Consider the following 25,890-nt stretch of genomic DNA (forward strand, 5'->3'; position numbering starts at 1 on the left):
GCTTCACTAGAATTAACATTTAGCTCATCTGTGCTACCAAAAAAATATATAACCTTTCTGGCAGGAGCATCAAGGATATGACCCAAAGAATATGTTAGAGAGACACCGTGTAATTATTCAGGATCACACAGAGAGAAAAGTATTTTTGGCCCAAAATTCAATGTACTTTTGTTGTTGTTGTTGTCTGCAGTGAACAAGACGAGTCCACAGCATTAAGCATTTGGTCCTAAATAAGAATCTTGTACCTTAGGGTATGCTCTCTGTCCTAACCTGCTCAACTTTTGCCTGTGCTGCCAGTACTCCTAAATGCAAGCACACAGCACTGCCCTTGTCACGCTGTCTCTCGTATATGCCAGTGTGAGGCTTACTGGGATTTCTTGCTCTGTCCTGGGTTGGGAACATTATCACCGTCTGAGAATCTTACACAGCCAGGTAATGGTCTCTCTTGGACAACATCTTCCTAGTCACTCTGAGATCACTAGATCAGAAGAGTATGAATGAAACAAGAACATCTATCAGGCAGCAGTGATGGGGAAAGCACAGTCAGAGCCGCTATGACTTCCTTGATAAAATTGCTCCCTGAAATACTTCATTAGCACAAAGAATGTTCTAATTAGTAGTTAAAGCCAGCTAGGAGTACGTGTCAAAAACCAGCCTAGTTTTCAGATGACTGAGGACCAATTGGACCAATTCCAACATAATTCATGAGACCACAGAATGTTTGTGTGGTTATGAAGCATATTAACTAATCAAAAATGTTTTTAAATGGTTATTTTTCACCTAAATATATTCAAGAAAAAAATGTGTAAACTGAGGCCATTTGGCAACAAGTCTGAATGCAGCTAAAAACATTCAAGTAACTGGCAAAAATAACATGCAAGAAGCAGCTGTTTTACACACAATTTTTTTCTTTATTAGCTAGAAGTGGGAAAATTTTCTGTCAAAGACTCAACTCCTCAGGTAAACAAAGAAATGCTCTGAAAATTGCACTAAAATTTAAATCAAGGTAGCATTGAATCCCATTTGATTTTGTTTGCTTTCTGAGACATAATCATTAAAAATGAGAAGTGCCTTCTCCATGATTGGTGTTTACATTACAGTAACACTTCGGCTTGGAGGGATTCACAGCCTCATTGTGCTGGTATTCTATGCACACATAACAAAAAGCTCCTGCTCTACTGAGTTTCTACTCCTGGTTGACAAGCAGCAGCTGAAATATGTAAAAAATTAAATTACTTACACATTTCATGTGAACACAGTACTGGGAATTAGGAACTTTTGCCTTAGTCTTGGCTCTGGAATGGATTATTTCTCTATGGAACTGCAAAGTGAGTAAAACATTTCCTTACCCTAGATCCCCGCTAACTGAATTAAATATCAAAAGCCTGTAAAATACTCCAAAGAGGAGCAGAGTAAAATTACCAAGAAAGATTAAGAAAACTTTTTTAAACATTACTGAAACAGCATCATGTCTAAAATCCAAGCACTAGTATCTCTATCTTCTATTGTTCTTCAGCTGATTTCAAACTGTCTCACAAATGAAATATGCTGTCATTTCCATACCTGCAGCAGGGAAGGAAATTATACACAGTCACTTCAAAAACCTGTGACAGAGCATGGAATCGGTCCTCAGCTATCTGAAAACTAGGCTGGTATTTTACAACTGTTCCCAGCTGGCTTTAAATACTGCTAAAAGGACACGAGTAGTTTAATACTCCAAGAAATTCATCATATGCTTATCAACTTAGGTTTTTTAAAATAGAAAAAAAATACAGCTTTACCTATTTATCTTGTCATGTACTTCTCTGATAGTCTATGGAAATTCCCCCCCCCCCAAAAAAAAAAAAAAGTGGGGAGCTAACTATGCAGTCTCTTTTGAGTACTTCTACAGCTCCTACAGCTGTAGTACTTAAGTCCCTCCCAGTGTGATGTTGCCAAGTCCCTGATTAGGGCAATATGCTAATGGACATAGGAAAAAGACATGCTGGGAGGCAGTGTCATGCCCAAACTCAGAATGAGCTTAGCCACCCTGCAGAGCAAGCGTGATAACAGGTTCTGGTTTGGACTATCCATACAACATATTGCAGCATTGCTGGTTTGCTGAAAGCTCAGCTGATTTATCCAGAAGTTTTACCAGAGCTTAAGTGGCCTGCTCTTCAACCTCTCGGCTGGCAGTTCATAAATGGATTGTGTCCAGCTTGTCATACAGGCTGTGTGATCTTGTGTCCAGCTGCAAAATACTATGCATACAACCCTTTGGACCTCTGAATTCTCTAGGCCGTAAATATGGGTCCTCTGTGATTTTGAGAACTCCTAAGTGCTTACAATCTCCAACAAATCTTGTGGGAACTCCAAGTGCTTGGCACATTGCTGGACAGAGCTTTATGTTTTTAAAATAAAGCTAACTGTAAGATTCTTCCACTTGGTAATTTCAGACAAAGCCTTGAATTCCTTTCAATAGCCCTGCCACTAAGAATGTTTCTATAATTATTTCTGTAATAAAGTGTTTACAAGCTGTAACGAAGCTTATCCCCCTACGTGTCAAGGTTCAAGGCTGTGGTCCAACCAAAGTCATGATGCTAAGCAAGGAGGCATGAGGAAAAACTAGGAATACAGTTTAAACTGTAAAGCTTCTTTAACAATAGCATTGCAGCTGTGTCAGACATGCCTGAACAGCCCCTTGGAAGAGCAGAAGGCCACATTCAACCTCCTTTCATCTACAAATAGCCTCACAGGTCTCAACCATGAGGTAAGGCCAGGAAATGGGAACTCCCATTTGGGAGTTCCAAGAAAGATGCTCATGGCAGAAAGTATTTCTTTACATAAGTAAATTTGACTGGCACTTGTTCATATGCATTACAACCTTATTGTAGCTGGTCCTTCTGCCAGCTAACACAGGACCTATCAAAGAGCAAGGCCTGAAGAGCCACAAGGTACAAAAAAAGGCTCTCTCTCCTCCTGCCCTCTTCTAAATGAGAAATAAATATTAGCCCATGGACATCTTACTCTATTGTCTTCTCTTCAAGTTTAATCTGAACCATTCTTCTAATGTGAACAGAGGAGTGGTTAGGACCTCTACTGGCAGCAAGTTCACACATGTAATTCTGGAAACTCTATTCCTTTTACTTATATTACCCTTTCCCTTAAGGAGCAACAATGAATGTTCCCATCTGTCAAGATCATGCAGAAGTATATTCAAAAATAAAATAAACTCATTTTAATTTCCTCCAAGATGTGTCAGAGAATATAAAGGACTAAATAATTCACATTTCCCTATGGCCATCTCAAACTCCCATCAGAAAAACAGCACAAAACAATCTCATCTTTGAAAAGACTTAACTGTCCCATTCTTCCATAGCTGCTAAGTACAGTAGACAAAGGTGGAAGCCCCTGCTAAACAACCAGACCGGGTCTCTGTGTGGACATTTAAATGCAAAGAAGTTCTCTACAGCATTTTGTTAGTCCTGCTGTGTTCAGTACAGAGCGAGTGTCTCCTGGTTCTGTGCACAGATGCAGCAACGTGGCTGAGAAACCTGCTGAAGCAGACAACAGGTTATTAGAGCAGGATTAGTGTATGTCATGTTTAACTGCTCTTGCTGCATGCACAGAACTACTGGGAGAATTATCAGGATGTAAAGTTCCTGACTTGCATTTATCTGTGCCCAAAGCGTGCCAAAGCACACACTTCCAGTAACATTTATTACCCTGAGAACACAAAGAGCAAGCAAGCAGAATGCCTGTAGAAAGGAAGTTGTTTGTGACAAAGATTTTTAAGGTTTAGATTCTCTGCTTTGCCTGCTAAGGCAAATCCTCAGGATGCATCTGCGACATCCAGGGCCGTGGCAGAGGCAGTAGCAGCCTTAGTTCCTCTAGCTTGTTAACCACAACCAAGGGGACCATAAATCAGTTGAACTCAACCTAAGCACAAAGGACTCTGCCAACAAATCCTCCCATTTTCCTACTCTGGTACCATGTGGGAAGATGAAGAGGAGGCCAGAAATACAGGCTCTGTGCCAGCTAACAGTTGCCTTTGATAGAAAAACATTTTCTTGGGAACTTCCATGCTATTCTGAATCCTGTGTGCTGGACTGGTGGTACAAACAGGAACCTTGGCCTTCTGTTTCTGCAAGCTAAATTTAACTACATCATCTTTAATTGCTTTAGTTTATTTTTAAGCCTTTCTTGAGTCGAGGCAGCAGGTTCATTAAGTACAAGAGATTTTAATCTTGCTCCAGGAACTCATTAAATACCTCACTGTGCAAAAAGGGAGGAATTCAGGGGCCATCTGCTGGCTGTTTGGCACATCACTGCTGGCCACAACCCCAGACAGAGTCAGACCAAGAGAGTGAGAAGACCTAGAGTGAAGGACAAGCCAAATTCAGTTCTGATGCCAGAAAAAGGCTGAGTATGAAATATTTTGCAATTTTTAAAATTAATTGTTTTAAGCTATAGTAAAATAGTAAGGGCTAAATGCTGGTATCTGTTACTTTCACAGAGGTGCAAATGTAGTAACTGTTGTGGTCCAGCATAAATGAAAATAACACTTGGTCACAAGGAGATTTAACATTGCAAGATTAGTTTCAGAGTAACAACATATAACAAAGTTCAGTTACTGTGTGACAAGATCATTGTAACTGAAATAAGATACAAGTTTTCCTTGATTTCTGCAAATATGTATATGGCACCACTCTGTTGGAGAAAAACTGGCATTTCTGTGCAGAACCAGCATAAAAACTATTCCTTTCATAACTGGCGGATCGTGTCCTGGTATTGTCTTTCTACTGAGACATGAATTTCACCATTTCCTCTTTGGTCAGCATGGCCCTGCTCTGAAGCAAATGTATAAAATTACGTAGCTTTATCTGTTTAATTTCATAACCTGCAGAAATCATAATTCTTTCTCATTTATGCCTCTTCCAAAGTGATAGAAACAGAAAACTTGTAAATACTGCTTAGGACATAATCTAAGCACATTCACATAAGCAGATACACAACAGAGTTGGTGAGATGCCAAAGTAGTATGGTCCAGCTGGTAAATTGTTAGGTTGGGACCCTGGAACCCGCAGTCAATTTCCTTCAGCAACTCTTTGTGCTCAGGTGAGATGCAAGAAATAGGCAATTTCCAGTGTTGTCATCACACTACTGCATTAAAAAGATCAAGACTCTTCTACAATAGTAATGAAAATCACAGACACCTATTTTAGTAAGACAGGTGAAGAATCAAAACAATTCACTGAAAACTGTGCAGATCAAGGCATCGTCTACATAAAAGAAACCACATAGGACCAGTAATTGAACTAAAAATATTTCTAGTGATTTTGGAAATCAACCTCTACTTTCAGTCATACTGTGCCGGCCCAGGGTAGCTGTCACAGTATCCAATCATGCAATAAATACTTCAGCACTGCTCCCAGGATTTTTTTTTCAGAGATTTTCCTGTGAAAGTCACATCAGATCCAATGGAGAGTAAGGCAGCAAAAGGTCAAGGAAGGTTTTGACCATAGTACTTTTAAGTTTAGCTTTGAGGGAATGCAAGCAGAAAATCTTCTGGTCTAAGAATTTTACCTGACATCAGTGAGCTGAATCAAGGATATATTAATATAAAAAACCACAACCCTGCCAATTTTGACAGAAAGGCTATAGAGTCTTACGTTTGCAGGTTGGAAAGCAATTGTCTGCATAATATATTTGTTAAGCTAGAATGACTCGGTTGCATGCCCGACTGTTTTTGTTTAGTAAGCCAGCTGTAAAGCTAAGCTGCAATAAGACGATGATCATAGTAATATAATTACTAGCACAAGGTTAGCCAAAGTGAATGTGTAGCCAAGAAAAATTAGAGTCTCAGTATGAGTCAATGCATTCATTTTCCAAACAGTTTGACTGTACAAGGTAGATAAAACAGTGTTTAAAAGGTACTGGTAACAAGGTGGTTCTTAATAGCTTTCAAACTGCACTATCTTGTGTTCTGCCATATCATGATAAAGCAATAAAGGTAAACAAAGAATCAAGCTGAAGCCCCATTGGAAAACAACGTTTTTGTCCTAATAATAAAAGTTTCATAGAGCTAACTGACATTTGCTGTCTGTTAAATTAAATCTATAGCTGGATGTAAAGTACCAGGGCCCCCTGCAGTGGTTTATCTGCCTGGGTTCAAGGCCAATTCTGATACAGCACAGCCTCTTGCCCCTTTGCTTGGGAGCTGCATTTAAGCTGAGACACTTGCCCTTGATCCTTTACCAAGCCGCACTGCAGCTACACCTGTGCATGGCCACATTCTTCATCCATACAGCCTTACTGCATAATCTCTGCCTGTTGGCTGACCCTGCTTACCATCACTGGACCCAATCCTGACCCTGACTTGACTTTCTCACCTTGATCTTGGACCTACCTCACCACCAGAGACTTGGTAACTGGTTACCCTCTCTAGACCTGCTCTGCTTTTCTTGCCTGAGCACTGTGGGACTGCACTCCTTGCTGGTGAGGTCTCTGCCCCTGCCTTCTTTGCTGGCACCTTTAGCTCTTGGCTCATCTTCCTCTACACAGTAGCTTGTGCTGCTCCTTGACACAAAAATCAGTTGTGAGCCCAGCAGAAGTAGCAACTATTATCTGGATCTAATGTCAATGTAATACAGAAATAAACATCAGTACTAAGTCATTCTATCATACCAAACAACATCAATTAAATGACAGGTCAAACCCATTTCATTTTACATCTTTCATTTAACTGTTTTATATGCTGTACAGCATTCCTTCTCCATCTCCCTTGTCAACAATACTCTGCTCAAATAATGAAACAAAACCTGCACATGTTACTTTAAGCTATTAATTCAACCTGACCTTACAACATGGATTACATCACCACTCAGCTGGCTTTCAACAGAGCTGCAGTTCCTTAAATCAGCTCCGAACTAGATCCAAAGGTTAAAATGTGGCTAAAGGGCCTGTTTTCAGGAGAAATCTACTTATGCCAGTCTTAAGTTTCACTGAAAGTTTGGGTAGGAGGGGTGAACGGAGGGGTGAAGGTGGGAAAAGTCAGGCTCTTCCATGCATTTTTGAAAACAAGAGTTGGTTCAGATTGCAAAAAAGTACCCCACGTGTCTAGGAATCTGAAAGACACACAGAATTCGTAGAACGAAGCCCACTGATTTCCATGGGAACTTGGTACTTGCTTGTCTTGAAAATACCATTGGATATCAGCCCCTTCTTTGGATGCTAAAATACCTCTGAAAGTTAGTTCTCAGCATGTTAACTTACCTGTGCGGCTTTGCAAGTGTTCTTCCCAAACCTGATTCTCATTTATATTAGTGCATCCCACGGAGTGAAGATGCTTACAGAATTTGACTGAACTAGGTTAATAAAGAGACAGTAATATTAAATCTGAATTTCACTGCTTTCAAATTTTAGACAAGAACTCTAATGTAACTATAATGCAGCTTTTAAAATTTTTACAATTCTTTCCAAGCATCTCAGCTACAGTAACTACAGAGTTTCTAAACTTCCCCTCTGATTATTATTCGATTCAATTATTTATGTACATTAAAAATGGTCAGAGGAATTCTGGAAACCATGACAAGCGTTCCAGATCTCGACATCTATCATTGCCAAAACAAAGAACTTTGAAAACAAGTTTCAAAGCATTCTACTCTGTCAAACATTGTGGTTTGTTCTTTCAATATACATGTTTATATATAGATATTAGATATTTTCACTGAGTGACACAGCTGCCAAATTACACTCCTTTAGTTTTAAATGTCAAAACATTCGAGTTTTTCTGCCTTCCTATGTGCAGAAGAAAAAAGAAAGGAAAGGAAACCTGTTCTAATTCAAAGACAAAAACCGGTGCTGTCAGAATGAATTTCAAGTAATCTTATAAATGGCTTGCATTTGATGGATGATGCTGATCCGTTTTTCATTCTTAATTTTAATGAGTATTTCTGAAGAACTAAGAGCAAAGTTGCAGTACGAAGAAGTGGTAATAAAAGATTACGGGTTACACTGATTTTGTTACTATCAATAGCGCCTTGGAAGTTTGGGCAGGTTTCCCCCAAGCAGCCTGTCAGTCAGTTTAGGTGCCAGTTACCCCAACTGCCATCTAGTTTCTACAGGCCTCAGAACTCGAGTAAATTCTGAGCTGGTTTGCTTGCAGCAGTGACCACACCACATCAGCTAGCTGGGTGTATTTACACAGTGATTTGGTGACAGCAGGACTACACTGCAGATACACCCTGAGCAGTACTTGAGAGAAACGACATTACCAGGCCTTCATCTTCATTACATTGGCTTCATCACAGCAAATATGGGAAATGACCAGGATACAACACAATCCAGCAATCACTTAGTGCACTGCAAGGAATGAGATAGCAAAGCTCAAGTATATTTCTGACGAGAAAGTGTCTGCATTTTAATAAGGGCTAACTGGAATCTGGTAGCACCTCCTGGCAGACTGAGAAAGAAGCAAGTCTGAAGACTAGATTCACAACCTTTACACCAGGGACTGAAGGAGCTAAGGGAACAGCTCTGTGCAGTCTATTCCAAAGCAGGCTGACAGAGGGGAAATTCACCCATCTGTCTGTTAGTCCTGTACTTCTTGACAGTAATTAATCCAATGTGGGAAAAAGTGAGCTTTTAATCTGCAGAAATATGGCATTCAATTCATTACAAAACAAGCACATCCAAATGGTCCATTCCCAAGGTTAGGGCTGTAAGGTCTATCAACTTTTGTACTGACAAGAGAGCTTTTTTATTGTTACTGGCCCAGAAAAATCATCACAGAGTAATCATAGACAAATTCTAGAGTTTCTTATCTCCTCTTACCTTCTCAGCTGGCGTTGCACCCACTGAAATCAGTGCAAGGCTGAATTAGGACTACATACACAAATCATCTCAGAAGGAAAAACTACCCTGTCCTCCGAGCCACATTTTAGGTTTGGGGAAAAATCAGGATTAATTTCATACTCTGTAATCAGAGCTTCAGCCAAAAACAAGATCTGTTATTAAAATCACAATCCTCAACAACTACTTATTCACATACACCCACAAAACCGAAATATAAAGTTTCGAGGGGCAAACAACCAGACAGGACTCAGAATAGGCTTTGCTTTAGAAGTACAACAGTGAAAATGTTACACTTTTTCTAAAGTTATAACAAAAAGGTCTGGCTCCAGAGAAGTAAGTGACACTGAGCCCTCCAACTTAAGTTCAGACGTATGGGGTCATGACAGGAATCAAGTCTGGTGGGCAACTGTACAGGGAACCCTCCCCTTACAGGGAAGGAGAGAAAAACATAATGTGGGAGAAGAGCTGTAGGACTGCTCATCTATCCAGGTAATGCTGCTCCACAACAAACAGATTTTAAATAATGCAATAAAAATGACTTCTCTCTTCTACAACCACATCCACGTTTGGCCAGGAAGCCATTCCAAATTGGACAGTCCTATGCTGAACTACTAACCATGTGGAACAAAACCGGTGTTTTCTCTGCCATGGGCTGCTTTCCAGTAACTGACTGATGAGGCTGCAATCTCTCCAGCTGCTCCTGGAATCTGTGTCTCCTGTGTTTCTCTTTCATCTGTTCTTCCTTTTGAGATAGTTCTATCTTACTTTCTTCTGTCCTGAAAAATATACACATTCTTTTTTTGCTTTGACTTTTTACTTGGGAGAAAAGACATCCTTGTTCATCTGTTTGCATTTCTTATTCTCATGTTTATACCATACACTTGAGGGTGGATCATGACGTGAAAGGCTAAAATAGATTTAGAAAGCACTTATGGTGTTTGTGGGGGACACAGGAACTTGTCATTGGGTGAGATCATCTCTCTCTGAAATAACAAAGAAGAGGAGCAGACCTCAAATTTCTGATAAGCGATGACAATCTGTTTGGAGACTGAAACATGCCATTTAGCAGAGGCTTGTTTGAGATTTCATTCCCTGTCTCCACACCAAAATACTCAGCCTTCCAGCCATTTCCTTTCCTATCTGCTATAATAGCGGCAAGTTTCCCCTGAAGCAAGACCTTCCATCTTTCTATATTTTGAGCAAGATTTCCTCTGCCATTTCCACAGCAAAGATGAAGTTCAATTTCTTCACAATACTTCAAGCCCCAGGTGACTCCACAATTAGAATAGCAAGAAAGGAAACTGAAATATGTTAAAATCAATGTGAGCTATTATTCAGCAACAACAATAACTCAGATTCTTGCCAAGCTGCAGTCTGCCATCTATGCAGCAGGCTAACAGGTAGACAAAATGGAGTTTTTATAGAACTGATGGAAGCAGTGAGTTTTAGTATCAGGAGCTCCTTGAAGGAATAACCCACAACCAACTATCTGCCATTTAAAACGAGTATATGCCAGCTAAAATGTTTAAGTGATAGAGTAGACAACTGAAAAAGTAATAGTCTCTGGAGCAGGCAGATTCTCATTTTTTCCAAGGGCTCATATGTCAAAGTCAAAATGTTAAATTTCACCCTGAAAATAGTAGGCAGAATATAGCTTTTGAAAAGTCAGTATAATGGAGATCTCCCAAACAGATGGGCAGGTGCATAAGGTGGCCACCTGATTTCACTTTAAAATTAGATCTTACACAGAATACACTTCATTAAGCCCAAGGAGGCAGAAGCCCAAGTAACTGGAGAAAGCTCTCCACTTTCCTCAATTGTTACCATTGTTATTTCTCTCTTTTAGCTTTCCAAGGGACTCCTGTGGTAAAAACAAAACCTCATGGTTATACTTTGCCCCACTGAGCTCTTGCTCTTTTCTCGATGACAGAGTGAGAATTGCTTTGTTCAGGGGAAATAAAAAAAAGTTACAGGAATGAATTAGATTATAACTCTCCCAATATTGGTGCAGGGAGACAGACCCTTCCTGACTTATTTTCTATGATGCTATGCATAGTAAGTTTCAGTTTTGTTCTTCATAAAGGTGATCAATACCGTTACCCTCCTACCTATAATCAAGACTAAAGAAAACACCTAAATTTACCATGTCAGAAGTGCCACAGTAAGCCATGTCTAATCCTAGGCCAATTCTCTGATCTACCAAGTCTGGCAGCCTCTAAAATGTTAAGCAACAGCTGCCAAGTTCGGCCATCTTTCTAGGTAAGAAAACCAGATGCATCCTTTTGCTCCAACTTACATACCAGATAAGCCATGCTGTTTAGTCTTACGCAATTAGATAAGCCCTAATCAAAACCACTGGTGACTTTTCTTGTGCGATACCTTGGCAATTCTGTTGTGGGTAGAGGAGACTCTGGAACGTTTCCTGAATGTTGAACGTTCTCAGCTTCTACTTTGCTTTTTCTTTCTGTGTCAGCTCCATTGCTCCCCTGACTTGACAAGGGGACATTTATTTTCTCTGGTTGCAGTCTCAGTTTCCTGGAAATCACCTTTGTTGTCTCTTCTCTCAGTTTACAATATTGTTTTTGACTGAGTTTAGAGGCACCCATCTCTTCTAGGCTTTCTGGATCTTGTTTTGTGCCTCTGAGTCTTTCAGCTGGGGTAGGTGCATCATGAAGAAGCTCTGAGGCTTCTTTACGGGCTGTACGGAGTTGTTGCAGTAGCAAGCTTTTCCCTGAGCAATTCCTCCTGCAGAGGAATAAAAAACAATAATGATTAAATCAAGATAAAGCATTACATGAATAAATTTATGCTCTGAACAACTTCTCATGAGTAACAGCTCAAAACAAAGACTGGACATCTACACAGATTAATGGCTGTTGCTAAAAGCAGCACCAGCATACAGGTAACACCACAGTGACAGAATGTGAATCCAGTCTTACTAGGTATTTCTTACCTCTCCTGGATTTCAGGCAGAAGAGACAACTAACTACTAGAAGAGCCCTGAATAAATGTAACGTCAGCATGGAAATAAGGTCTGCAGATTTTTGTCTTCTTTGGATATGGGTACTGGGACTCAAATACAGAGAAGAAGAGTTCTGATAACTTAGGATTTTTAAGTGTTTAGCTTCATTTCACCTATGCCTCCACCAAGTTACTGTGACTGCTGTATTGTCAGCAGTACAGTATTTTGATTGTATTCTGCTGTGAAATGTCCTCTCATGACATCGTAAGCAGATACGGTTATTTTGTCTTGCAGTTCCATTCAGTGATGAAGCTCCCAGGTTATCTGCTACAGGAAGACTGTCATCTATTTGTAGCAAATATACCTTGTTTTAGTAGTAGCTGAACAACACATGGATTAAGTGACGGATTGCTCCAGTTGGATATTAATGTTGCAGTTAGGTGATGTATCTGAGTACATAGCATCATAGTGCTCTACTAATCCCAACTAAACGTGCTTCTTGGAACAAAGAAAATCCAGATGGAGAGTATTCTTCCTCCTCCTTAAGGATTTAACTTCTCCTGCTATCACATCAACCAATCCAGAGCCACCAGATCAACATTTACATTGACAGCCATGATACTAAGGAGTATGCTTAAGTAGGGTGAGCATGTTAACACCTTCCCCACTGGATACCCAGGTCACAGCACCAAGCCTGCTGGAGTTCAAGAAGCATTTGGACAATGCTCTCAGATATATGGCTTGATTTTTGGGTGGTCCTGTGTAAGGCAGGAGTTGGACTTAGTGATCTTTGTGGGTCCCTTCCAACTCAGGATATTCGATGATTCTGGACTGTACAATACTCAGAATTTACAAGATGAGCGACTCGGACTCTAGGCTGTGACAATAGACCCCATCTACACAGATGTGGGCTCCTGATGATTACTTTCCTAACTTTTTTTTTCCTGAGCAGTGTGTCTAGAAGAATGTTCTGAAACAGTCAGAGCTGCAGGATAACACTGACCTCAGGCAAAGAGTTAGAGCCCTTAGAGCTTTGTCAGAGTAAGTCAAACAAGAATGGAACAGGTGAGACAAAGAATGGTTTGTCTCAAACAAGTCTCTGAGAGTTATTGACCTTCGTCTCTGGTATGATTAAATGGAGAACCAAACTGGTATTGTGTTCTTCTGTAGTATACTCAGAAAATAAAGTAGGACTTCTAGGAGAAGGGCATATACTGGAGAACAGCCTTATAGTATAGTGCTAGCGATGGCACTGAACAGATGGCACTGAACTATCTGACCACTCTGGCAATAAACCAGAGTATTTTCCATGCTAAGGAAGTGCCTGGAGATCTTAAGACTATAAGACTATCCCTCCAAGGCCTTAACATGTAGGTATATTGCGCTACGGCATACATTGCCCTATTTAATAACTCCATCCAGATGAAAGTGATACTAGCACGGAACCCATGCGAATGATGAGATTGGGATCTTGCGCTGCTGAGACCATGAGGCTTTCTTACTTAGAAACAGAACTGAATAATGTTTGCCATGTTTCATTGGTGTATTTACTTTAACACCATTAAAACAAATCAAAATCTTCTCAGCTAAGCTGTTCTCCATCACACCAGATTTTCACTGATGCAACTTCTGCATTTGCCTCAATGACAGCGAGAGTTCCCCAAGCATCATCTCATCCCCATTTTCTGATGGTTTTGGATTAGATGTCGTAAGTTACGCTGAGTATTCAGCTCTGTTCCTTGCCAAGTCATTTATTCTATTAAAAAAAAAAAAAAAAGAGTAAGAATAATTGGCTGGCACAACAATGCAAAGTGTTCTGCCTGTCCTCTCTACTGCTGTAACGTGAACTTACATGCATCAGGTTTCTAAATGTAATACAGAAGATAAATACAGTAAGATGTTTAAAACTTGACATACCTGTTTCATATTTAATGTATGTCTAAAAACCTATGGGTATGAATCAAGCCCTAAGTTTAGTAACAGGAAAAGGCTGACATCTGTGCCTATTGAAGAATCTCCGTTTTAGGATTCCATGACTATATATACACACACACATATCTAAACAATTAAGGAGAACTGTGAGCATCTGTGCCCACATAACATATTCAATATTCTCTCGAAGTCAACATGCATTCTAGCCTATTTTATTACTGCTAAAAATAAAGGCTTGTCTGAGTCAATTTGCTGTAACATTTTCAAAGTTTGGTTCCAAGTCATTTAAAAGCAGTTCTCATGTCACTTAAACGTGTCTGCAGAACGAGTCAGGTTTCCCAGCCACCCATGTCTACTCTGTCTTTTATGCTACTGCCACACAGCTGTAAAGTAGCACAGTGCTATACCATCTCACTCCAAGCAGTTTCTAACTTCACTATCTTTACCATGCAACAGAGATCTGGGTCCAGACTGAAACACTTTCGTTATTAGGTTGGGCACTTTTGCTGTGAAAACCAGGAATGGAGATATTTCAGTATGTGAGCTCTCACTCTAATCACTCTTAGGGGAATTATTTTAATTTTGTAACACTTGAATTAGGGTCAAGGTAAAGAATCTTACATCCTCCTTTCTGTTTGGTCCTTAATTGTCACAGTCTCTTCTTCTTCTTCAGTGGAGCTGTCACCTGCACTACGAAATAAATTAGATACTGTTACTTGACTTCATTCAAACTGTGTGTTAGATTTCACTCAATTCTAAGATGCAAATTTAGAACCATTAGGAAAAACAGGAGACACTTCTAGGGCTGATCTTTAGGTCTTATGGATAGCTCTTCACACTATTACTCCAGCAAGGCAAAAAAAAAAGCAAACAACACTCAAGCAATTCTAGATCATAATGTGTTAGCTGCACTCTGCTGCTTATTAACAAGTCTTCTTGTGGTGACTGTTTTTTTCGGTCTCTTGCCGCAGTAAGTAGGCATCTTGAGAAGGAAGCAAAGAGCTACCTCAGACACCATTAGTTCTGAAGAAAGGACACATCTGCCACAATCTGTTGCAGACTGAGAAGAATTAGGCCTCCTGTAGTCTATATAGAGCCCTCTTATCACACAGGAGGCTGAGAAATCATCATCTACAGTTGCTTGCCAGGAATGTAGTCAAGGAAGTCCATTTCATACACAGTGCTGTCAAATGCTAGCCCGATTCTAACAGACAGCTGCAAGCATTGCTTTGCAATCACTGCCCACTCCTTCATAGATGGAAAACTTTCTAAATGTTATTCCAGGGATGATTTGCATGTCCTTTCTGGACTGCCTGCATCCCTGCACCTTTACATGTTCTGAGGCAAGTTATTCTCTCCTCAAAATACTTTCATGCTCAGTTATGGGCTGTGCCTTCCTATTAAGGTCACAGAGGTGCGTAAGAAGAGAAAACTTTAAAAGTTTATTTCACAAATGTGAGACACAGAGAGAAGGTTTCTTCCGACTTCCCACTTTGGTACTGACCTCTAACAATAAAGCCAGAATTTACCTTTGGTTCTCATCATGGAACGTTACTGACTTCTGTGGTTTAGCATCTCTTAAATCAATGTACACAGTTTGAGGCTCTGGCAGGCAGGGTAATCTCATCGTGTCCATCCTTGGAGAACTTGGTAAAGATGACATGAAGGCAACATCCCTAAGTACAGAAAGCATATATATTTTTTTAACACATCCTCTCCCTTATCCTGAGGAGAAATCCTTCAGGGCACAGATTACGATTGAAACTGGACTGTGAAAGAAGCTTTGTGCTTGGCTACCACACCAATTCAAACTCTTTTGCCTGCTATCCACCACCTTCTGGAGCTCAACTCAAAGATTCAGCTGCCCACCAGGAATACAGGTCACAGGCAGCATAATGAGGGATATTAAGTTCTTAAAAACTGATGTTGTCAAATTGTTCTGTAGAACAAAGAGAGGCAGTTACTGTACCCAATAACTTACAAGATCCCAGTGTCAATCAGCAAAACCAGGCCCCTTTTTCCTCTCTGCCTCCTGTGGCAAGTCCATTTTATCCTTCAGAGCATACAAAGTACAAGTAATCTTCATGGCTCTTCCTGCTCTGCCAGCAAGGAGACTTTTAGCAACATTAGTATTTAAATTAGTATTTTAGCTAAATCAGGACCAGTAAGAGAAACTGCAAGCCTTAGAATTAACCCAAATGACAAAAAAAAAAAAACAACAAACAAACATGGCCATGATCATTTGCTCAGTCTTGTTCCTCTTCCTTTCCCATTCATTTCAAGTCTGGCAAGATTTAAACAGAACTGGCAGAGAAAGCTCAGGTGGCAGGATACTGCCTGTTAGTTATCAAACGTACATGAATGACTGAGTCTTTGTCTTTTAACGCCACTAAAACATATTCCAACAACAACACAAGCTTTCTGCAGAGGCTAGAGAGAAAAGCACCTAGAGAACACCATGAGTTTCCAAGCATCTCTACCACCAATTGCAGCTACCTACTGTACATGAGGATTGGAACAAAGGACCTACTTCTTATTCTCTTGCTCTTCTTGAGAGGAGATCTGGGTTGATGGCCTCCTGCGGCATGGCGACATTGTCCTGGACTGCCTGCCACACAGCTCCTCTGGTTTTTCCATGAGCTGATGTTCAGATCTACACCTGAAGATCTCTATGAGACAACAACGAAAATCACCATTTGTGGTATATTGGGTGATCCAGTGGCAGAAGACCCTTTCCCCGTTATAATAGCACACCTTTCTCTACAGCCTGTCAGAACAAGAAGGATAAAAATACTGTTGATGTAAATCACCTCTCACTAAATTCACTCCAAAACTTTATCTGTCTTGCCTCTGATTCACTCTTAGGCTATGACAGGCCACAAAGCACTTTTTGCAAGCTACAAAAGCAAGACAGAATCTTAAGGGAAGCAAATCAGTTAAAAAATAATACATTTTAAAGAGGCAGTCAAAAGGCTACCATGGTTTCAACATTCAAGAAGATGCTGCAGGAATGATTTGACCATATGAAGCTGAGTTTTCTTTATTTTTATATGTTTTCAGCAAAGTTGGTATTAATTTAGCAGTATTACCATGATCTGTTGAAGAGAAGGCAAATTCTGCATGAGTGCTATCTTGCTGCTGCTTCTGCTCCTCAAGAATCTTGTCTAGATCCCATTTCTCAATGTTCTAAAAGAAGAGAACCAAACTGTGATGGAAAATTCACCACCAAAAGATTGCTGCTAAATAAGAGTTCCTTTGACTCACACACTTTATGGTAACTCCATCTGATTCTTCTGCCCTACATAAACACAGAAGTGACACAGAATTTTACCTTACTTATCCTGAGCACTGCACCACTGTCACCTGCTAGTACATGAACTGCTGGGTCACTCTGGATATAGCTGCTTAAACATAAGCCTCAAAAATTGGCATGACTGACAAAGGGATATGTACTGCTTGAACGGGGCTTTTTTCTGTTATTGGCAAGGCTCTGCGTAGGCAAGCACAGTATAATTACTAAAAGAACTGTTCCGAATGAACTGATGCTCATTCACATATAACACAGGTGGAGAACCTTCTCCTTCCCCACATGAAAAAAACTGCAATGTCTAGAAGATGTTTCCAGAATGGACTGAATTGACAGCTCCTTAAAGGAAAAAACGGAAGCCCACCTTAAATATGCACCTGACTCTTCCCTCCATACACTGGGACATACCTTATATCCTCCAGATGGCCTAGCCTTCCACGTGTACTCACATGCAGGGAGAGTCTTTCCAACAGCATGTATGCCCCTGCATCCCTCAAAGCCACCAGCAGGACCAGATCCCTGCAGTTTGTTTTCCTCTGTCCACACCTCCAAGTACTACTTTCCTCTCCCTTTCACCATCTTAGAAAGATGAGATCCCTGACGCTTCCCCTAACTAGCTTTGTTAAACAGATCCACAGAGAAGTGCTGTAAAGAACAGGATGTGTTTATCTCTTTGGATACTGCTTCTATTCAGCTGCCTTATCCACGTCCTTTGAGGCTTCTTCTCTGAGAATCATGAATGCCTTTGATACAGACTCTAGAAAACCACACAGTAGATAGTGAAACAGGCTAAAAGATGGTCTGACACAAGGCCAGTCAGCATCAGCTGGGATCTCACAGCTGCTTATCCCAAACTGAAGACAGGATCATCAATTTTGTTAGCTCAAATCACACGTATACTGGCTGAAGATACGCTCACTGTGCACACCACCCATTTAGGTATGAGAACCAGTCTGTGATGACAAAGGCTCCCACGCATTTCAGACACTGCCTGCTTTCCCCTCCAAATATTTAATGTGAAGTTTCATTTAAAATAAGATATGCACATCTAGTCTGAAGCACCAGAACTTAAAAGTATTTATATATTTTTTTAATTGTCATAATAGCCAATTTCTTTTTATGTCACAACTGGAATTAATGTGTTTTGTGTGACTGTTTATGGACTTTAGAGAAGCAAAATCAGCCTTGAAAACAGCTTTACCTTGTAAAAACCTCAGTCATTTGCCCCTCCCAATCAAGAGTCGATTCTCACTCTTTCCAGAGCAATAAATCTTTGTGCATAGTTGAACCGTGATCAGATCTATTCTAATATTACAGGCCATGGCATATGCAATGTTGAAGGCTGATGGTAGCCACAAGCTGAAGTCTCTCACATCGCCATAAGCTAATCTTGGTTCAACAACATCATTGAGATGTATTGGTCTGGAAGAGCGAGTGACTGACAGCTGAGCTCGCTACAAAGAGAACCACATCACGGTTCAGTACAGGTGCTGTTTTATCAGACAGCCTGGAGGGAAAGACCACGCGTGCTTTTATGCTATGATGCAACTGATACTCAACTTTTTCAACAGTACTGCTTGAATATCAACTATTATAATAAAAAGACCAAATTATCATGTAACTTGCAGTAGTAAGTCTTTATCCTCCTAAGCTTTAATAGGAATGAGACTATCGTAAGGTATTGCAAGGGTACAGAAGAGTAAGAAATGAAGATCTACAGGATTAAATTTAAAAACACAGAGAGGGACTTAAATATTCATTAAGGAAGAAAAAAATGTTTCTCAAGTGAACTAATATAATTTCTTCTGATTCCAAACATATTAGTTTTAACAAGTTTAATTGACAAATTGAGGTACCTTGCTGAGCTGGGAAGTAGCAATCTGATTTCAAATCTAAACATACACGCCATGCATGCAAAGGATGCAGCTTTGCCCTCACTGTTGTGAAGTGGGAATACATCAAGCCTGGTCTCAGAACACACACAAAAGCATCAGGTGTCAGTTCACTAAAGTCAGTGATACCAAACATGTTCTAAAGGCAAAACCACACCTCTCCAAGTAACAGAGCAACTGACTTGCACTAAGTGAGTTGGGAATTAAACCTAGAACCACTTGAAAAATAAAAACCCCTCCAATAATGGCATGATTAAATGGTTCAGCACAATGCAAAAAGAAAGGCAAGCACTGTCACTCTTTGCCTGTACTAGCAGAGCTCCAACATCAAGAAGCTATGTTTGTTTTTTTTTTTTTATTTATTTTTAAGAGTGAAGATCTCAGGAACACTGACTGCTCTCTTCTCACCTCCAGCATTACTACACTGCTGCAAAAGAGACAAGATACTGGAAAACCAGAAAGCTCACTGTTTTAACAGAAAGCCTGCAAACAGAAGAGATCCCTTACCTTCCCAGGGGCTGCTGCAGTGGCTGGTGTTCCTGAATGAGAGCTCAAACCATGCCACTGACCAGCAACTTTTGCTACCATTACAGACTGTCAATGGCAGCTCCACAAGACAAAGAGAAGCTTCTTAGCAGTTTGTATCTCATACGACCCAACAAAATTCAAATTCGGGACAACAAAGAAAAATGCTGTGGCATGCGCAGAATTCAGCATTTTGGTTCTGTATTTTAGTAAGATTATGCAAGCAATGCCCTAGCCCTTCTACCTCACGAACAGCACTCTAAAACCATTTGTTTGGGCTGCTCACCTGCGAGGACAGATGGGTTTGTTCTTGAAGGTGGCCAGCTGTGGAAGTTTCTTCCTTAACTCTTCTTTCTAGACTGTCGCTCATGCCATGGGAAGGAGGCTTGACATTTAGCTCTGGCTGGCCTGGTGATGGCTCTAGATATATTTTTGAGAGTATCTTTGTCTTTATCAGCTTTCTCCTTTCTTTTTTATTGCCCAGCTCTTCCACTAATGATGCTGTATTAAGCCAAGAGTTCACTCTTTCCTTGGCCTGTTGCCTGCCCAGCTCTTGCTCTTCAAGTCCATCTGTGGAATCTGCAAGAGGTTCTTCAGAAAAAACAGCTCCCTTTTGGCCTGGAATTTCTTCAGCATGGCTGGCAAGACTGGAAGTCTCATCTTTAATCACCAGTACATGTTCTCTTGCACTAACTTGGGCACCATCTGTTTTTTTCTGAAAGCCAAAACTTTTCAGATCTCCATTCCAGATCTCCCATGGATATCTTCCTGTTTCCTTCACTTGCTACAGGTAGAGAAAATACACACATGCACAAAGTCACATCTCCCCGAGCTATAGAAGCTGACAATAAACCAAAACAAAGTGACTGGCAGATACCAACTCCAACTCAGACACCATCTGCTAGCAGCACACACCACGTCCATCACAGAAAACAGTAAGACTGTTTACTTTGCAAAGACTATAGCTTCAGGATGTGCTAAGCGCCCTTGAAATTAATTTGCCTTACATCTGCTCATTACACGCCACTTCTTACACTGAGATAAATGAATGGGGATAAAGCAGTGCAGTAAGTTAGTTCTTCCAGGACAAAATAAGGCCAGGTGGCTCCTCTCCCAGCTTCTTATGACACCTAGTCTTCATCAGTGCAGATGCAGTGTAATCATTTTAACTCAGAATACTGGTACAAGGGCTCAACTCCCTACTCACCCTCCTTAGTACACTGCCAATAGGAATTCTGCTTTTTCTAGGTATGTAAAATGGTGGCTGAAACTATTTCAAGCTGTCTAAAACTTAGAAGCCATTGCACAGCACTACTGTTAACACACAGCTGTGCTGTGGCTTCAGTTGAGCTGCAAGTAACATTCCAGTACTGAGCTTCTTATAGAGAGGTCCACAGACTCAGTGAGCAGCATTGCCTGCCTTAAGGGCTCTGTGTTATTGCCAACCCACGAATACTTGCGTGGTCTTTCTGACTAGAAACTGGGCACCTGTTCTCACATGACAAACTGTGCCTTCCCACTCCATATGCACCATCATGCGCATTAACTACAACAAAATTCATTAGATTTAGAAGAGACTGAAAGGTTTCTTGAGACAGGCTAGTACTTAACAAAGAAAAGGTGGGACACATCACTAGGATCTAAGGTGTGCCACAGTCTTAAAAAAGGTAAAAGGAAAATATCAAAAACAAGATGATGGGACCAAAAAAAAGTCTGAAAGCACACAAGCAGAGAAAGCTTAAAAGGGTCACTATATATAGAAAAAAAAAGACCTAATTTCCGACGGGAGAAGGTACTGGGGACTATTTTCTTCTGTCATGCTATTCAGCCAAATAGGTCAGATAACAGCAGCTGCCTGCACTGTAGAGGAGCCGAAGAGGGGGTCGCGGTAATACAACCTGCTCACAACAACCAACAACCTGTGTGTCAGCGTCTTCCAGGGAGAACTCCAGCAATTCTTCTGACAGGTCAGGAATTAAGTTGGGATGCTCTCGATGGAAGATAAAAAGCTCCTCATCACTCTCGCAATCAGACTGTCAACAGAGAAGAAAAGTTAAATAGAAGATTAAACTTCACTTAAATGCTTGTTTTGTGGTAACAAATTCTATGTTGTCACCACCCAACTGAAGTTCAGAAACCACCATTTTCTCCTCAATCACATCTCTATTAGACAGCCTGACACTAAGCAACCTAGACTGTCTTAAAATAGCCTAATATTTGAGCAAGTTACAGTAGTAAAAAACAGATAAAACACTGAATTGCCCCAGAGTGTGATAACTAACACTCCTCTGAGCAAAGTAATGAAAGGAGTGTGCAAGCCCTGAAGATCCTAAATGATTCTTTGTACTGCCTTATTTACCCCTTGGGAAGCAGCAAGAGCAGAGCTGCTCCCTAAAGGAGGATCAGGCAGAAACATAAGTGCCTCACCAGCTAGGACTCAGAACCACAGTACCTAAGAGGAATGAGCAAGACAGGCCAGAAGCAGTGGGCACGTGGAGCTAAGAACCCATGCTATAAGGTCAGACTGCAGTGAGGATGTATGCCTGAGGCCAACTGAAAAATCAATTCACAGGTCAAAGCCTGGATCAAGGCAGATCTCTGGCTGAAGACCAGCACTCCTCTAACAGAGCCCATACTGAAAGCAAAGGCCCAGGGCTGAGTTTAAATAGAGCTGCTGGGCCAGTGGGTGTGGGTGGAAGCTCCAGGTGAGGCTGGTCAGGGCCATAAAGGCTTGTTATTGCACTCAAGGCTCTGATATTCACTGTTCAGAATGTAAATCACTATCTATACTCGGTTGGACAGAGCTTAAATAGTTTTAAAAATCTCTTTTCTGAACGTAAAATACATGTTTGACATGGATTCTTACGCACAGACAACAAAGAGAGAATAAGCAGCTTTCCTGCAGTTAGGACTCTGGCTTCCTGCTTGTCTCATTGTTTTGCAAGTGTCTATTTTCACTAAGCCACATTGTGGAGAACTCTCTCTGGCAAAATTAATTTTTCCTAACGTAGACGAAAGTGCAACGTAACTTCTTTCCCCTTAATAAAATGCATATGAAGGTAATGAAAGTACTGCAGGGCAAAAGACGCTATTTGTCAGTGCCACTTGCGATGCAGGAGCACAGCCCGCTGAGGTTACAGATCCCAGACACACAAATGCATCTTCCCGCAAGTGGAAACCACTGGGCAAAGGTGCAGCAGGGAAACCACAGGCTCAGCAGGCTACTGGTTTACATTAAGCCGGAGAGGGATTGTACAAGCAGATCCTTTGAATGTAAATTAAGGGTAGTATGTAAATGCCAAATAGACTGCAGCAGTTCCTGCAGCAGGAAATTTGTTCCACATGTGATAGAAACAAAGGATTTGGAGATTTTTTATGAGTAAAAAAATGGTCAATGTGATTTATAGATTGGTATTGAGCATAAAAATACAAAGCTATCTCTCTGCCATAGCTTTATTGCACACTTATAGAACAAGAATGACTAGAAATCATTCCTGAGTGTTGACGTTTAATCTGTACTGCATAGACACGCCTGAAAATGCAACAGTTGCTTTAAATAACTAACCCAGGATGTAGGTAGGGAGGAACTGGGAAACAGTAAGGCCATACAACTTGTCCAACACCTATGTTCCTGATAGAGCCAGGTGCAGAAGACAGGTCATGGAACCTGTGTCTCCCCTTTATCCACTCCATCACACTGTTTCTCATCACCGATTATTAATAGGCAATAAATAGCCCATGAAGGCACTTCTGACTCCTTCATGGCTCACAAGACTCCCTCTGTATCATTAAGGGGCATGCTAAGTTGGAATAAAACTCCTAAATAAATTTCCTGAAGAGTTCAAAACCATTTTTTCACAGTTACATGCTTGACAATTAACAAAATATTTTGATTTGGACCTAAGGCCACTAATAATCAAGTCTTGAGACCCACTATCACCTCAGAAAAGTCAATGCAGGTACAACTGAAGAACAGAAATCAATGTGGCTTTGTGAGAATTACAGGCAGGGAAAAAAAGTAGAATCCAGGAATCAAATACCAGACAAATGCTTCTTCCGGGGGACCACAAAGGCTTCAGAAGCATGTCTTTCCTGTGATTCTCATACATAGAAAAACTTTCTGTATGGGCCCACTGCCTGGCCAGTACATTATTAGAACGAGGAGCCCAATACTCTCAAGGATAAAACCTTAGCATTTCATCTTGGATCAGCTGTATGATTCTTTCATCCTGTGTTCTTGACTGAACAAACTAAGCAGAAATGTGGGGTCATTCTGCAAGGTGTCTGCTACCCACCCCTTCCCAACCTAGCAATATCAGCATCTGGAGAAATCAGTCCCACTCTGAGGTTCTGAAGAACACAGTGAGGCAAGACAGCAATTACACTGACAGTTAGAGGTAACGCTGTGGGTTAATGCACACCGTAACGATACTCAGAATGCACAAGTACACCATCAAGGATAACATACTAGCTATTCAGAAATGGCTGGCAAAGATGACCTTGATTTTGAGATTTTTTTTCTAAAAGACAGTGAGAAAGGTAGGCAGGTTCCAGTGCTTACTGTGGAAGTGTCAGAGTCCAGAGATGGGAGCTGATCTTTCACTGCAGCAAGTATAGCTCCCCACTGCAAGGCTCTGTTACTCTGAACAGGGGCTGTAGGAGGCTCAGGTGGATGCTCTGTATCCTCACTTTGCCCTTCTGAGGCCATTAGAACAGCTTCCCTTCAATCAAATGAAAGATGAACTTAAGTACACCTCAGGAAAGAAAGCAAGGGAACAACAGAACAGAGCAAGAACAAAGTGTGTGCATTCAGTGTCGGCAGAATTCTCAGCGCTCCCAGGGTTTTCATGGTCAGCAGTGCGCATTAAGATCTGCATTCCCGGACTCGCTCTTTCCCACCTTAGCTCACAGCCCTCAGAGCTTTCTGCCCCACTCTCCATATACATGCACAACTGGGGCCTCACCAAGGTCATTTTAGCCCCTCATTTATAAAGAATTCCCAGGACTGTTAGCTGGACTGGCTTGCCATTGTGTTCTTAGGAAAGCCTGTTCTCACCGCCTGCACTGGGAGGGAGGACAAGACCCACACCTCTGCTCTCAGCTGGTCTTTACTCCTTTTTCCCATTTACCCTCATGTTCCCCTCCTCACTGATCCAACAATAGATAAATGATTTACGCTTGCTTTTTGTCATTGGATTTGTACAAAAATAGTTGAGAACAGGCACGCTCTTGGATTTTGACCTCTTAGAGGATTTTTAAAGCAGACTCCTTCCTTGTGTTTTCCTTGATGCACAAGAGGAATCAAGGGACTACTGCTGTGCTAGCAAGTTGAATAATTAACCCTCACGGAAAACCTTTGCTTTTTAAGTTTTTATGCCAAAATTGCATGGCTTCTTGGGGAATCAAAAGCAGGAATAAATCAGTACTGTTTGGCGAGAAAGGTTAAGAGGTTTGTGACTGTATGTTCCTTAGCAGAGAACTAACTGTCCAGAGGATTAGACTGTTATTTGCATTGGCATGGACTGAGAGCTCCTCTGAGCCCATCTTGTGCCCTGGCAAGTTTACAGCTCACAAAAGGCCACTGCAACTGCTTTATGTGCCCCTCTCACACAGTGTTTGTAAGCCTACGCTGGGATCTGATTTATGTAGAGGGGGAGAAGTCACCGAGGCTGGAGCACTGCGTTCTGGCAGCGAGCAGGAGCTCGCTACGAGGACAGGGCTAACACCAAACTGCCCACCGCAGCTCCCTGGAGGCACAAGGCCGCCTTCCCAAAACGAAGGGCTCTGGACCTGGCTCCTCAGCTGTCAGCACAGCGTCCTGCGGGGGTTGGGGACGGGGGCCGAGCCCTGCTGTGGGCGCAGAACAACCGCGGCCTCCTGAGGAGGCGCCCCCCGAGCCCCCCGCCCGCCGCCACAGCCGACATTTTCTGTCACGCCCGCCTCGGCCGTTGGGGGCTCGACCGCAGCCGGCGGCTGGAAACGCGGCGCGGGGCGGCGCTCCCGGCCACGGGGCCCCACAAAGAACCGGCAGGAGCCGAGCCGAGCCCCCGGCACCTCCACACGGCGCTGAGGGGACCGGGGCAAAGCGGGGCCGCCTCAGGCGCCCAGCGGCCAAGATGGCGGCGGGGCGGCCCCGCCCCCCCCCTCATCTCCATGGCAACGCGGCCCGCAGCGCCCGCGCGGCCCCTCCCCTCCCGGCAGCGGCCCCGCCGCCCTCCCCCGCCACCGGCCTCGGCCCCGGGGGTCCCGGCAGGGGGCGAGGCGCGGGGGGCGTCGCTCGTGAGGCGGGAGGGGCGGCCCCGGGGTCCCCGGCAGCGCCGCGTCACCCCCGCGCCTGCCTCGCCGCCGCCGCCGCCTCCCTCAACGCCCGCCGAACCGCCCGCCCTTCCGCGGAGCTCGAAGCCCATTGGTGCTCGCCGCGCCGCCCCCTTCAGAGC

At 42.1% G+C, this 25,890-nt stretch overlaps 1 protein-coding gene across 10 annotated transcripts in view; it reads right to left on the reverse strand.

The window, feature by feature from the left end:
• Positions 1-25,566, reverse strand: part of DNAAF8 (dynein axonemal assembly factor 8) — a 102,660-nt gene extending 77,094 nt beyond the window's left edge. For 6 of the 10 annotated variants that reach the window (XR_011101550.1, XM_068698758.1, XM_068698753.1 and 3 more), the window contains exons 1-9: positions 24,015-25,565; positions 21,352-21,486; positions 19,740-20,237; positions 16,819-16,915; positions 16,260-16,398; positions 15,259-15,405; positions 14,351-14,419; positions 11,215-11,580; positions 9,452-9,611 (exon numbers count right to left, since the gene is read on the reverse strand). Coding sequence is in view for 9 of the 10 variants with exons in the window: in XM_068698758.1 (XP_068554859.1) it covers positions 9,452-9,611; positions 11,215-11,580; positions 14,351-14,419; positions 15,259-15,405; positions 16,260-16,398; positions 16,819-16,915; positions 19,740-20,237; positions 21,352-21,486; positions 24,015-24,161 (1,758 nt within the window). In the remaining variant the exon portion in view is untranslated. Of the gene's footprint in view, positions 1-9,451; positions 9,612-11,214; positions 11,581-14,350; positions 14,420-15,258; positions 15,406-16,259; positions 16,399-16,818; positions 16,916-19,739; positions 20,238-21,351; positions 21,487-21,812; positions 22,080-24,014 lie in introns of those variants that run through there. The other 4 variants (XM_068698754.1, XM_068698757.1, XM_068698756.1 and 1 more) reach the window with 4 other exon arrangements.
• Between the last annotated feature and the right edge of the window lie 324 nt (positions 25,567-25,890).

The sequence above is a fragment of the Anas acuta genome, chromosome 15, assembly GCF_963932015.1.
Source record: "Anas acuta chromosome 15, bAnaAcu1.1, whole genome shotgun sequence".
Taxonomy (NCBI): domain Eukaryota; kingdom Metazoa; phylum Chordata; class Aves; order Anseriformes; family Anatidae; genus Anas; species Anas acuta.